The sequence below is a fragment of the Equus quagga genome, chromosome 13 (assembly GCF_021613505.1).
Source record: "Equus quagga isolate Etosha38 chromosome 13, UCLA_HA_Equagga_1.0, whole genome shotgun sequence".
NCBI lineage: Eukaryota > Metazoa > Chordata > Mammalia > Perissodactyla > Equidae > Equus > Equus quagga.
The window spans coordinates 63,642,197-63,656,812 of record NC_060279.1 but is presented as its reverse complement, the minus strand read 5'-3'; the positions used below and the strand labels follow the sequence as shown (position 1 = coordinate 63,656,812).

At 31.7% G+C, this 14,616-nt stretch overlaps 1 protein-coding gene across 10 annotated transcripts in view; it reads right to left on the bottom strand.

Annotated features, from left to right (window-relative positions):
* The window catches only part of NFAT5 (nuclear factor of activated T cells 5), a 123,228-nt gene that overhangs the window by 41,545 nt on the left and 67,067 nt on the right, over positions 1-14,616 (bottom strand). For 4 of the 10 annotated variants that reach the window (XM_046682979.1, XM_046682980.1, XM_046682981.1 and 1 more), the window contains 3 exons: positions 6,866-7,424; positions 2,193-2,385; positions 11-201 (listed from right to left, as the gene is read on the bottom strand). In XM_046682979.1, coding sequence (XP_046538935.1) covers positions 11-201; positions 2,193-2,385; positions 6,866-7,424 — 943 coding nt within the window. Of the gene's footprint in view, positions 1-10; positions 202-2,192; positions 2,386-5,141; positions 5,285-6,865; positions 7,425-7,865; positions 7,928-12,921; positions 12,947-14,616 lie in introns of those variants that run through there. The other 6 variants (XM_046682984.1, XM_046682988.1, XM_046682983.1 and 3 more) reach the window with 6 other exon arrangements.

The following is a 14,616-nucleotide window of genomic DNA, read 5'->3' as shown; positions in this document are numbered from 1 at the left end:
AAGTACTTACGCTAGTGTCATGTTGTTACTCGGATCAAGGCCAACTTCTATAACAGTAGTGCCTTCAATGTCCACTTCTTTGCAGGGAGTCGTATTTCGCCCAGTTACCCTGCAGGCCTGATAAAACCCATGTGGTTTCACTCGACCAGAGTCATTGCCCACAAACACTTGCAACACTACTGGCTCATTATGGCCTTCCAGCTGGAGTGAGATAACATGGAACATAAACAGTAATTAGTCTGTCAAATAATCTAATTGTAAAATCAAACATTTAAGACCAAGTCCTATATTTACAACTAGATTACAATAAAGAAATAATTTAAATCCTCAAGAAAAACAGATGAAATATTTTCATAAAAGAGAGTTGGCTAAGTTTTAATTCTGCAATAATCACATTTTAATTAAAATTTTAGATGTTTAATGATAAATTATTTATAATTAATTTGTACAACTAGATGAGAATAAATACACAGTCTTTTAGGTATTTATAAATTTATGGACTGTCAAAGAATCATGTAGGTTATGTACAATTTACCACTACCACCAATGGAAAATTCAGTAAACTGTTAGTGGTATCATTAATCATCATCAAACAAGAGTACATATACTAAATTTTTATTCTTTTAAAGCTATTTGAATAGAAAAGTGTTTGAAGGGCAGCTATATAAATAATAGGGAAACAGAGCTCATTTTCAGAGACTAGATACATACATACATCATCATGAAATCCTGAGCCAAAAGATTATGGTTCTGAAAAATTGCAAGTTTGAACCAGGATCTATGGGTCACTACAAGACTCCAGCAACTCTTCATAAATTAAATTATGATTTGTATGCTGAAGAATAAATAAATAAACAAATGTTTCCAATGCTGATTCTTGGTAAGGTTTATAGTTAAACATTGAAGCTGCTAATATAGAATGCAGAAAATCACAAAATAACTTGCACGATGTACACCAAAGTGCATAAAAAAACTCATATATCTTTTTAATCCCAGTATAGGTGTATCTCTGTGAAATGATACAATAAGGAGGCAAATAAGCAATTTACCTAAACTGTTAGTCAGCAGTTATCTAGAACAGTGTCTGGCACATAGAGAGGCACAATATTTGTTGAATGAATGAATGAATAAACTTTTAAGTTCAGGAATTCACACAGCATCACAGTTAGGCAATTAATCTAATAATACTTCTGACCAGACAAGTACTTATATGAAGTATAACAAAGTCACAGCAGTTAGACTAAAAATACTGACCAAACTATCAAAACATTTGGTTAGACCAATATTCACACAAAGCATAACTTAAATTTCTCACTTGCGTATTACCCATCCTGAGTTTGGGAGATTGAGGATGGGTTGGTGTGGTGAGCAGTGGAGGGGTAGGAATGATATTTGTACATGTGACAATTAACCAATCTTATAAAGGTCACAGGTAAATTTCCCAATCCCAAGTTTCTGGTACAATTTCATGAAAGTATAATATGAAAGGCAGTTCAATTAATGCATTTACATAAACTATCCAACAAGAATCTACCATGTGACTAGCCATAATTCCTCCCTGATTAGTATTTTGCAGGGGTAGGAACACTTAAAAATCCCCCATCCCAATTTCTTTGGTTTGTCTTCAAAGAGAAATATTCTTTCTAACAAGGTATCCCAGTTGCTGAAATTTAAGCCTCTTTTTTTCCTGTTGGTCTAAGTTCTGAAAAGATGAAGACTCAGATGATATCCTATTTCTTAAACTGAAGACTTGAGTTACCTATCAACCAATTCTTTTCTGAGTTGAATACTCCTAATTTAGCCATCTTACAAACCTTATTTTTCAAGTCCATAATAATTTCTACAATACTTTTTCTTTGAATTCACTTTAAAATTTCTTCTTAAATATAAAGTTTGGGAAGAATCTAATACAGTCACTACCAATGTCAAATATAAGGGTAAGATAATTCATGATTTCCAGATATTTTACTTATCAGAACACATACACAGCTCTCCTTTAATTTAAACTAAAATTCAAATATCAAATTAGCACTATTTGGCTATGGTTCAGTTAGACTTTAACTTTAATTTTTATTGTATATAGCTAGTAATTCTATCCTTCTACTTCAGGCAGCATTTATTGGTTAAAAACAAAATAAGTAATAAGTAAAACTGGAGAAAATTCTTCACGTATTGCAAAATGAAGTAAGTACCTTTACTGTAGGAAACCCTTGCTGTGTTCTATCCTTTACTGAGCCACGGCTACCCTCAGTCAGGTACCGAGCCCGGTGCTGGGTCTCAGGTTGTACAACTATCTTCAGCTCCTTTCCCTCACATTTAACAGGATACTGTCCACACAACATAGGGCTCTTCTTTACTCCAGTTCCTTTTTGGTTTTCCAATGTTCTGAGAAGTCAGAGCACAACATGGAAAAAGTATCAAAAACAGTTCTCTACAAAAGTCATGTAAGATAAAGGAAGAAACAGAATGGGCAATAACATTAAAAACAACTGATTATCTTACTGATAGAATAAATACAGCCTAAGGGAAGATACATTGCATAAACAAAATTATCTTTTAAAATTTTGTAATAAAATTTAACTATATGATGCAAAAATAAAAGAAAGTAGTTGGACAGAGAAGACAAAGAGTGCATATGTGTGGTAGGAGGAAAGGAGGAAGACTGAATGCAATGAACTGGGAATAACAGGAAAGAGAACAGATGATGTCATTGTAACCTTTCACATTGCATTTTAGTCAAAATAAACTTTTAAAATTACATATATATGTGAGTGTTACATAAAGCTACAAGATTAACTATCATTATTTTCTAATCAATCTTGCAAAGTCAAAGAAAAATGGGGGTAGCAAAAAGAAACAAAAGGCCTTAAAAAACAACTGAAAGTACATATAGCATATTCTTTTGGATATCTTTCTCAGTATATCAAACAATTATAATTAAAAAATCAGTGATTCAATTATTATTGGGAAATTAGCTTTACTCTAACCAATCTTTCTCAGAAGTGTAATTTTTCAGAGTATTTTTATTTGTGATTAGTTAAATAATTAAAGCCCTTAGCATGTAAAAAATTTATAATCTGGGCTTTACAGATAGGCAATGTAATTTATTTTTAAAAGTTGTGTTTCTAATGTTTATTTGTTTATCATACATTTGCTATGTGGAATGTATATTCAAAGAAAAATATTTCAAATGGTAGTTAGGGCTTCAGGTCAACACATTTAATCTGAAGCACTGCAAATATGTGATAAAAATAAATAGAAAATACCAGGGACTGGGGTGAACTCCACGGCTAGGAAAGGGATAGAAGAATGAAGGAAAGAAGGGATGCAAAGGAATGAAATAAAACTGACTGGATAGGAATGAGGGTTCTGAGGGCAAGTACTATGCTCAATCATCCCCATATTCCCTGAACCTTGCACAATTCTTTAAACAGCAGGTGCTGAAAAAATATTTGTTGATGAAGGCAAATAGGAAGAAGAAACAGACAAAGAAAGGACAGCAAAGGAAAAAAAGACGCTTCTACAATAGTAAGATCAAAAAGACTGGACCCTAACTGGCCAAGGAATGCCATTCGTGTTTGACATAATTAATTCAAAGATTACCTGTGTAAGTCATTTAAAAGGCCCTGGAAGAATAAATCCTATCAACAAAAGTGTCAAGTTGAAGCTGGGATAATGGGCAATAAGCGCTATTTTTCTCTTTATCATTCTGGGTAGAAATTCAAACATTTTCCCTGAACACAATGTGTAGTCCCTTACATATGAAATTCTATAATGATATTCTGTTTTTCACTCATTTTAAAATCAAAGCAAAAATATTCACTTACTGATGTTTTACTATGTAAAAACATCCCCCAAATATGCACCAAAAGGAACTAAAAGAAAATATAGCAAAGTGCTAATATCAGTTGTATTGAGTGACTAGATTATGGGTTATTTTCTTCTATTTTTCTGTATTTTTCAAATGTTTGTAATAAATATCTGTTAATTTTATAATAGAAAAGGAAACACTGGCTTGAAATATAAGGAAAATTTATCATATCAATTAATTTGTCAAGATATGATTTTAATATTCACTTATGCTAGCCAAACTAATATTTATGAGGATAAATAGATGATAATGAGTTTTACTATTTCAGCAAAACAAAATATTTCATTTGGGATGACGATTGTCAAGTGACGTGAGAAAGTATACACATTATGGCTCAAAGAAGAATAGCACATATAATTAAAAAATTTCTGAAATGATACTTAAAAAAGTTCTTAAAACTATTTTTATTCTCTAGGTTTAAGCATAAAAATGGAATACATACATATTTAGATCTCTAGATGTGTGAGACTGAAAACAACTAATTCTTAGAAAAGTAATCATTCAAATTACTAATTTTTAGGGCATGATGGCTTCAGAAAAAACAAGAAAGCAACAGTTAATTTTATGGACTTTTACTTCTAAATGACATCTAAAAGGAAAATCCACTGTCTTGGCATATTCTATTCAGAAGTCTTAAAATGATATCCTAATTCCTTTGTGCTACATATCCTTCTGGTTACCTATGTCAAAAATAATTTTCACTATAAAATGCCTAAAATAGGTTTCATATCCAGATGACATCATATCTTAATTTCTAGGAATATCTAGAAGAGACATAGGGCTACTGATTCTCAGGACATTTCATCAAAGAATTCAAGAATGATATAGCTAGGAATGTTTAAATACTGAGCAGTTTTTTAAAAACATGGTTTTGTTTTCTTAATAAACTCCAACTGTTATATAACACTTTAATTATATAAAAATGCCATTTCCATCTTGAAGACCAATAAACTGCTGTATGCAAATATTTGAGAATATATTTTCTACAATTTAGAATTATATAAACTATAAATTCACGGCACATTAGATCTACAGCTATAAATACCTTATCTCTCAAAACATTTCTAAATTTCTTTCACGTTTCTAACATCTTTCTTGTTGAAGAATGTAAGACTTTAGCTTGAGATCTTCTTAATAATTGTTTTCAAAGGCCTATTTTTCTACATATTTACATGTGCTTTTATCCTTTCCTTGATATAGTCCTTATAAATTCAAAATTTAAACTTCTTCCATTATTTCCATACGCTAGTGTCAAATATTTTTCCATTACCTAAGAAGCTGGACAATTCTTCTGCTGCTTGATGAGTTTCTGTTCCATGAATAATTTCATGAGAGATTTTGTCTTGACAAATGTTATTATACTTTCCCTGGGTAACCTCAAATCATTTCTAAGATACATCTATCATACAAAAGCAGAAGCAGAAAAGATGTAGGTCAAGATATCTCTTTAAATAGCAACTGCAAATCATGTATGTGTGTTGACTAAATCTAAGTCAAAATTTTACTTGTTCTTCATTTGAACCTTTAACATTTATTTCAGTATAAAACTGAAAATCTCTCTTGTGGAACTCAAAAAAAACTTTCTCCATTAAAGCCCAAATAAACACATACCTGTTTAATCATATACATGAGACTTTTAGATCTGTGCTACTGTGTTTCAGACAATTATTCTATAGGTAATATTTCTACAAAAATGTTCTAGAATTCCTGACTCTGCCAATGGTAACATTTTAGGAAAGGGTCTATCTTGTTTTCTTTTAAATAATCTTCTAATCTGGACTTTCTAAAAATGAAAAACATTTAAGCATGATTTTTATTTAACTATATCACACCAAAGGAGTTTTAAATGAGAGTAGAAAAGAAAGTAGTATAGAATAATTGTTGCTTAAATGGTAGATAGATATTACTTTAAAAATGTACTGAGAGAATATCTGGACAAGTTTAATATACATTAAAAATATTCTTTATAATACTCAACTAGATTTTTAACTTAAAACATAACAACGTCATCAAGTAGTAAACCAATTGACAGCTTCTCTATCACTTTTTGTGACAACCTGAAACTGTAGGAGATGCTGGGTCAACTAAAGGACCATACCCCACCTCCTAAAAAAGTAATCTCTCAAAATCCAGTGAGTTAAATTTTATCAAACTATGTTGAATATACTGTAGGAAAATCTAATCAAAAAGTCCAGCAATTAAATATTACAATAAAAGTACTAAAGGATTTAAAAAGTTGAAAATGTCATAGTATTCTGTACTACAGCAGTGAATATTACGGTAGCTATTGAAATATATTTAGTGAATGTTGTGAACCGGCAGACATGAATGACAACTCAAATGTGTACCATGATCCTGTTCTATCACCCTTCAAATACATAACCTAGAATCACAGGAAAAAAATTAGTGATATATATATATCTCTATATTTTTTTAAATCCTGAATTGGCACAATGAAAAAGCTTAAAATAAATACATGAATCTAAATGAGGAGAATCAAACTATGAATTTAGCTTTTTGTTTTCATCAAATAAAACAGAAAAATAAGGTGTAAAAATCCTCACAAAAATGGGAATAGATTGAACCATATGAGACAACGTGAAAGAAAACACAAACTAGCCTTTTGTGAATGTTTTGAGTTGTTTTAGCTAGAGCTATCACGTTGCTAGTTATTTCTAGGAGTAAAAATACTTTAAAATACTTTTAAAATAAAATCTATTTGAAATTTAAAAGTTATTTCAAAACAGATTATTTTCATTTTCTGCTACTTAATCATACTCATAATAAGATACCTACTGTTAAAATCTGTTGATATTTTATTTTTCCTCTAGTGAAACTTGGTAATTTTAAGTTAAAATTTTCACATATTTCAATGATAAAATTAGCATCTTTGCTTTATATGCAAACTTAACTGAGCAATTAATAAAAGTGGGGAATGATTTTTTTTTGTTTTGCATAATGGTGATAGAACTTTAAAAAAATGTGAATACCAACCCATTTCCTGCTTTTGAGTTGCCTTTGTTGTCCGTGGTAAGCTGAGAAAGCACATAGTGAGGTGCTTTGGCACTGTCGGCATCAAATATATCCATATTAGATTCTTCACAATCTCGTCGTTTGACCCCCGGCCTCTGCTTTGGATTTCGTTTTCGTGATTTACGAGGTACCTCAGTGTTATCATTGTAGGAACTGGTGCTCATGTTACTGAAGTTGGAGGGGGAATCCTCCATCCACATACTGCAGCTCTGCTCAGATTCCAATCCACACCCCTCATCCTGGCAGGACATCCGACTGTTATCCAGCAAGTCCTCAGGTGGTGGTGAGATGTACAAGACTGTGTGCCTCTTCGGTGTTGATGGATGCTGCTGAACTGTGTTACTGGTTAACTGCTTTTCACTTACCCCTCTGTTACTTACCCCCAAGGCTGAGGAGCAGCTCTCCACTTGCATAGCCTTGCTGTCGGTGACTGAGGTAGAATAAATGGTAGGGCTGGAAGAGGTGGTAAAGGAGCTGCAAGCACCGCCCATGGAGGAAGAGGAGGGAGCTGAAGAAGCATCTGCGGTGTACAATTTAAGAGTAAATACACTATACATGTTTTCACCTATGCTGGCTAGCAGTCCCATTGAAAACGTGATTTGTGAACTGATTGTTTTTCCCCAAAATGAATAGTTGGAATTTGGTTGTTTTAGAATATAAATGCTTCAAAGCAATACAAGGCCTAAGAAATGCAATTTTAAAAAATGCCCAAATAGCATTAATTTACTTGTGTTATAATCGATAGATTTTTTTAAATCTAATGTTTTAAGCTGTAAAGCAAGAATAAAGCTTTTATTGCCTCAGCTGGATGTTCTGTTGAATTTTTAATCATTTAAAATAATAAAACCCCAATATGAAATATATGCTTGTGGTCCACATTCAATGCCAATTAAATAATTCATTATAAAATTTGAAAAGTGGGACTGTGCTTAGCCACAAAATATTAAAATAAGTTTCTAACCTATGAAGCAGAGAACTACAGGTCATTTTTAATGCAGACACTCCCTGCTTCAGAGGCAAATCCTGGAATAAAAATATGAGAAAATAAATGAGAAAAGAGCCGCTGATTATTCCAGATATCAATTATAAAATGAGAAATAAATAGAAAAAATATATAATCAACTGAAGTGTAGGCAAAATGGAACTGGTACCGTCACTATGATTGTGTAAAATCTAGAAGAATAAAAGTGAAAAAGGTTTGATTTGGAACATGCTGGGCTGTAGAAGACAAGCAAGTTAACCAGTGTGGATCTCCAGAAGTTGGAAGTGGCAGTTCAAAACCATGATCTCTAAAATAAATAAATCCATCCTTAATGCAGAATGAAAAGTAGAGTAAGGACTGATTATTGAATGGATTTCTCTTATAAAGTACTTGATCACACACTCAACAACTGGTTACCACTGTCCATTTCCTCTTTTAAAGGGCCTGCGTGGTTTTAACTATTAAGGGAATTTCCTAATATGAGTAACAGTAAATTTTCTTAGATGAAGTCTAACAAAAATTAGTTAAGTAGAAAAAAAAATCTCTGGAGAGCACAAGAATTAGTTCCTATAAAAAGATTTTTTATAAAACCATTCATCTATTACACCTAGCCAAAATAATTTAAGTAGATTTTTTAAAAATGTGTGGCAACTGGCAGAATAGCTCATTGAAAAATAATATGACTTTAACCCTTAACAGCATAACCTCAGAGGCACACTAAGAATGTTAAGGTGGGAAGTAGTCAGTCTTAAAATTTTAGAATGAACATTTTACCTTGTATAAGATATGGAAAGGTTTATAAACATACACACAAAAAAATAAAAATAGGTAACATGTGACAGATAACTAAGAGATACGCTTAAATCTAAAAGTATTTTTTACCTAAAGCCAAGAACACCACTGTTTTAAAGCAGTAGGATAAAAATTAAAACTGTGATGTGCAGTTATTGGAATTGCAAGATTCATATCAATCATAATATAAAGAGTGAAATGTAAGAATGCCAATGTTTAGATAATCAAAAGCCAACTGCCAAAGATCTATTTTTAAATTGAAAACATGTACCAAAACACTTAAATCACTTGAAAGAACTAAATTCACCCACAATTTTTCATTGCTGTCAAGGCAATTAATATTAGCCATTAATAATGTGATCTACACAAGGCCACGTGGAAAGATTTTTCGCAACTACCATAAGTTAAAGAACCTAGAGCAATTAGATGATACCAGTTCCATTTTCCAGTTTGTATCCTTGTCAAATGCAGTAGCTGAAATTGGAAAATTCAGTCACTTTAAACTGCATTCCAATTTAAAGAAAAATTTATCAATTTTGTATCATGCATTAATGCAATGTTTTCTTAGTAAATAAATATTTTAAAAGATTTGTAAAAACTACAAAATCTAGATGCTAATGTCAGTGACAGTTTAGGAGCTGATTTGTAGCCACTTTGGGTTTAAGTAACAAGTTTTTTCTCATTTTTTGAAAAATACTATAGAATTCATTTTAGAAAAAATAAGAAAGGTATTACGTCTAACATTCCTCCATCTGTTCCAACTATTGGCAAAAGTGAAACTAAATTTTTGTGTATGAGCTTATGTTCTTCAAATTTCCAGAGAAATACAAGTATGCAGCATGCAATGTTTGCAGTGAAACACACAAAACATGCAGCAGGAATGCTGTGAACTTGTATTTCTATAAAGCAGCTCTCCCCAACCCACTCTTTTTGAATTTAAGTACCATGAACGTGAGAATGCAGAATATTAACATCTCAGGGATCCCAGTCCACCACAGATGGAAAGTACAGGTGAAAAAGCAATCACGAACTCAAAAGCAAGTTATGTGGTATTTATGAATTTAATATGCAAGATACAACCTAACATTGCTCTTTGAGGTCTATCTGATTTTATCCTGAACATCTTATCAAAATGATCAGGGTTACAAAATCCAATTGATATAATTATATATAAAAGTTTGTTCTGGGACAGGTGTGCCAAACTATGATCTCATAACCTACAGAAATCAAAATATTCTACACATTTTCCTTGGATACCTAACATACAATTTTTATATTTTACCTGCAGTTTCCTGGATATACTTATTAAATAAAAAAGTTCATTACCACAAAACTATGAAACTGAAAACATAAACTCTGTCAGAAGATAGCAGTAAAGTATCCTCTAATTTAAAAATATTACTTTTTAAAGTCTATCTCATTTTGATCCTAAATTACAGAGATTCTACTCATTTTAAGACTATAACAAGACAATTTTTTGTAAAAGATTTTACTTTTTTCCTTTTTTCTCCCCAAAGCCCCCCGGTACACAGTTGTATAGTCTTAGTTGTGGGTCCTTCTAGTTGTGGCATGTGGGACGCCGCCTCCGTGTTGCTCAATGAGCAGTGCCACGTCTGCGCCCAGGACTCGAACTGACGAAACACTGGGTCGCCTGCAGCGGAGCGCGTGAACTTAACCACTCGGCCACGGGCCCGGCCCCAAGACAATTTTTTTTAACTATAAAGTTTTTCACAATAGTATCATTGTTCTCTGATGATGATGATAATGGCATACACAATCCTTCACATAAAGATGTTATATTCTGGTTAGCAAGGCATCACCTAAGCACATTAGTAACGCCAGGTGGGGTGGTGAAGTGGAGGATAAGAACTACAGGCCCTTTAAGAGCATGGACAATATCTTTCTCATCTTAGACCCTCCCAACACCTAACACAGTTCCTTGTACGTAGTAAAAATTCAATTTTTTAAATTAAATTGATGTATGGGAAGCCAATATTTGATATGCATGTTGTTATATTAAAGTTAAACTGGTAAATAAATGTACCAATGTATCCATAATGGACATATCAGGTCTAAAAAGAAAATTTACTACTCAAAGTGCTTAGAATATATATTACTATAATAGTATTATCTGATACAGGAAAGGATTTAGAAGTAACTTAAGAGTTTAGAGGTGACTATTCTCTGTTTCTATAAAGAGTGAGCTAATAATTTTCTTTCTTGAAAGTATATTAAAGCCAAATCAACCTACTTGTGAATTAATTCATAAGTTTACAAAGAAAAAAAGTCCTTAATATTATCTATTAAAAAACAAATGCATAAAAATAACATCAAAAATATTTTAGATTTTTAAACACTAATTTGTCAATTCCAAGCATTCCAAGAAAAGCACTAAAGAACATTCCTGGGATACTGTAAATGTACTTAAAATATCTACAAAGACTTTTCAGTCACTATTATCATTAAACATCAAGAAACAGCTTAATTGACATTCTATAGAATTGACATGTTAATGCAATCCTGCCTCATCTATACATTCTTTTTTATTTATAAGTTCTTATGAACAAAATATGCTAACTCTCTCTCCTCCATTTTTTTTGGTTTTGAGTCTCTATTTTTCACTATTAAGAAGGTAGAGATTATGTTTATCTGCTGCATATTAAAAATACAAAAACTCCAACATAAAAGTTTTAATAATTGCTTTTATTTTCTCACTGAGAACAGTTGTAATATGTTTCTATTTTATAACTTTATAATTTTATTTGTTCTTAAATCCCTTACCAATCCCCTCATAAAGTGGGAAGTTTTTCTTCAATTTTTTCTTAAAATTATTTCTCGTCTAACTAACGTGAATAAATTTTTACTGATTTTTTTCTTTTATGAAAAAATTTTTGAACCTAGAATTTTATTGTTCCATAGCATTTTCTGTGACCACAGAGAGAACAGCAAACCAAAGGGAAAACTGATAGACTATTTCTCCAATTTACTAATGGAAATGTATAATTTCAAAAGAATAATTCTAAAATTTATAAGTGAAGGGAAGGATCACATCTATAGTATTCTATACCTAAGTCTAATAATTCTATTATTGGCAGTAGCCAATTATTAGACCAAATGTCAGTAATAATGGTGAACTTAAATGGCATATATGGCTTCTTTTAAGAATTGATGAAATCATTAAGGTTCACTATGAACATTCAAAGTAGTTGGGATAAAAAGAGTGGCAGATAATATCTACCTGGATATCCTAGAATTTGCAAGCATTATTAATTTGACGAGATTAAAATGGATTTTTAAATGGTACCACATATAGAAACCTGTGTAGATTTCATATATTCCTTGCTTAAACTGAATTTTAAATTTAACAGCTATTAGTTTTAGATTTGTGAACTAGAAATTATTTTTAATTACCATTTCATTTTAGTGCTTAAAATACTGCAAAAAAGAGATGACACTTCATATGGAACTAACTAAACTTTTTATAGAAAGCTCTGAAATTAGAAACATTCTTTAAAGTCTTCAAAGAAATAACTACCTTTCACTGATTTAAAATATATGACAGAAATGACATTTAACTAAGCTTCCAAGATAAAAATGTGATCCCTAGCATTTAAATACACGCACATATTTTATAACTTTTCAACATCAGTGCAAAGTCAGTTGAGTTTCCTAAAAAAACCACTGGAACAAAAGCCATAAAATTTTGCAAATGTGCTAAATGAACCAATAGTGGAACGGAGAAGGAGTAAACTATTGACTGTTCAGAAAATAATCATAAAAAACTACACAAGATGTTTGGAAACAATTTCTCGTCTAAAACACTTAATGTTCAATCTCAGTTATTCTCTTTTAAGTATTTCATTTTTCTTACTGGTAACAATGACTTCAAATCTAAGTATCTTGTCTGATAAAAGTCACCAGACACAAGGACATACTTTCAGATGAAAGAAGAAAGATATTGAGAGAAAAAAATTTTAAGGCCAACATTCATGTTGCCAAGGGATTGAAAAACCTAGAACACACAAAGTGGCTGCAAACCTGCTTTGTCAACACCTTACATGCCAACCTTCGTTTTCTACTTTTCTTCTTCTTCTTATAATATTAATGTAAAGTTTAAAACTTTACAAAAAGTTTTAGTTTCAATCAGTATCAATCCACTATTTAGAAACAAAAAAGAAAGGAAGGAAGGAAGAAAGAAAGAAAGAAAAAAAGACTTATGAAGAAGTCTGAAAACGAGACCGACCTATACCCTGGGTGAGATTGGATGGGTTAAGTGTCTCTGGCACTATTTGTCTTCACTATTGACAGACACTGTCACACAACCCACCACACGATGCCTGTCTCTGAATGGCGAAGCTAGAATGCAAGTTAAGTGTATTAATAGAAAAAACAACTAGCATCCCAGCATATAAAATAAGCAATCCCGATTACTTTATGAAAAAAAAAAGAAAGAAAACCCAAAAACAAAAATTGTAGGGTCGATCATTTAATTTACATGTTTAAAACAGTTTCAATTTCCCATTTGTACTTTTCCGACCCAACTTAAGTTTACATGCTACAATAAGCAATGTTTTTAAAACAAACTTTAAAAAATTAAATTATTAACATTCAAATAAATGCACGTGGGGAAATTTCTTATCCAAAATTTTTAACTCATATTCACCAATTTGTTCTCCTGTTTACTAATGCAATCTAATCCATAAGCCAGAATGCTCTCTCAGGTGTTTTTAGGCTATGCCCTTACCCAAATTCCCTTAAAGAATGGAAGAGGATATGCTCTGACCAACACACCCAAAGCAGTAAGAAATATGAATTTTTTAGCAGCAAAACAATCTTTTCATTTCCCAAACCAACTTTCAAATACTTACTTTCTCATCCCCCCTCAAAAAACTTACTAATTCACACTTTTCAATTAGATATGCTACTGTGCATAAAATGTCTGATCCTTGACATTGGTTGAGGCTCTATTTTAAAAAATAATTAGCACTACTGCTGAAGCTGAAAGGTTTGTTACTGATTTATTGGAGACTACCTCTTTATTCCTCAGTCCATTAAATTGCCAGTCAGGGTTCTAATACTACACAATAATTCTCTCCCGTTTTTAATCTGAATTCTTCTAAAATAATTATTTTTACCTTGTTAGAGTGACATTAATATATTCACAGAATATTTATTAAAGAATGTTTCCTGAAAAATAAAATGCTTATAAAATTTCTAACTGTCCTGACACTTAGAGTAATGTTTTAAATACATCTTTTGTCTTATTCAACCCAAAGTGTCTAAGCACAGCGTAAAATATGTATTAGGTACACATTATACAATTTGGTTTTTAAGCCCTTTCCTATTGGGAGAGAAAGATGCTTTCTATCATCTAGGGATTTAAGTACTATTGGGTAGGATCACTGGTCAATACTGGGTAAAGAGATTAAAACCCAGAAAGAATCCTCCACCTCAACTAATTTAAACACAAAAGGGAATAATTATACGAGCTGAAAGGTAGTGTTACTTAAAGACAAAAACAGAGATTATCACTCTACTAAATAAGAATTAGACAGAAAAGCATCTGAGAGATGATATTTGAAGGTCACTTCAAAGCTTTATCATGTAATACACTTTAATATAGTTTAGATTAAATAATAAAAGTGCTACTGCCAACTCTAGTCCAATGTCTTCACATTTCTTTTTTTTAGAGGTGACTAAAAAAGGAAAACAAAACAGTATTTGTATCATTAAAATCTTCTAATTTAATTAATCAGGTTTTACATCTGGGTCTGGATTAGAGTGTATCCAATCACACACAAAATAAATTGTCTAGGCAAAAAACAGAAGTCATAAATTGTTCTACCAGAAGTTTTGAACTGATCGTGCAATTTTAGCATTTCATTTAACAAAAGAAGAGGAAGAGAGGGGCTGGCCCCGTGGCCGAGTGGTTAAGTTC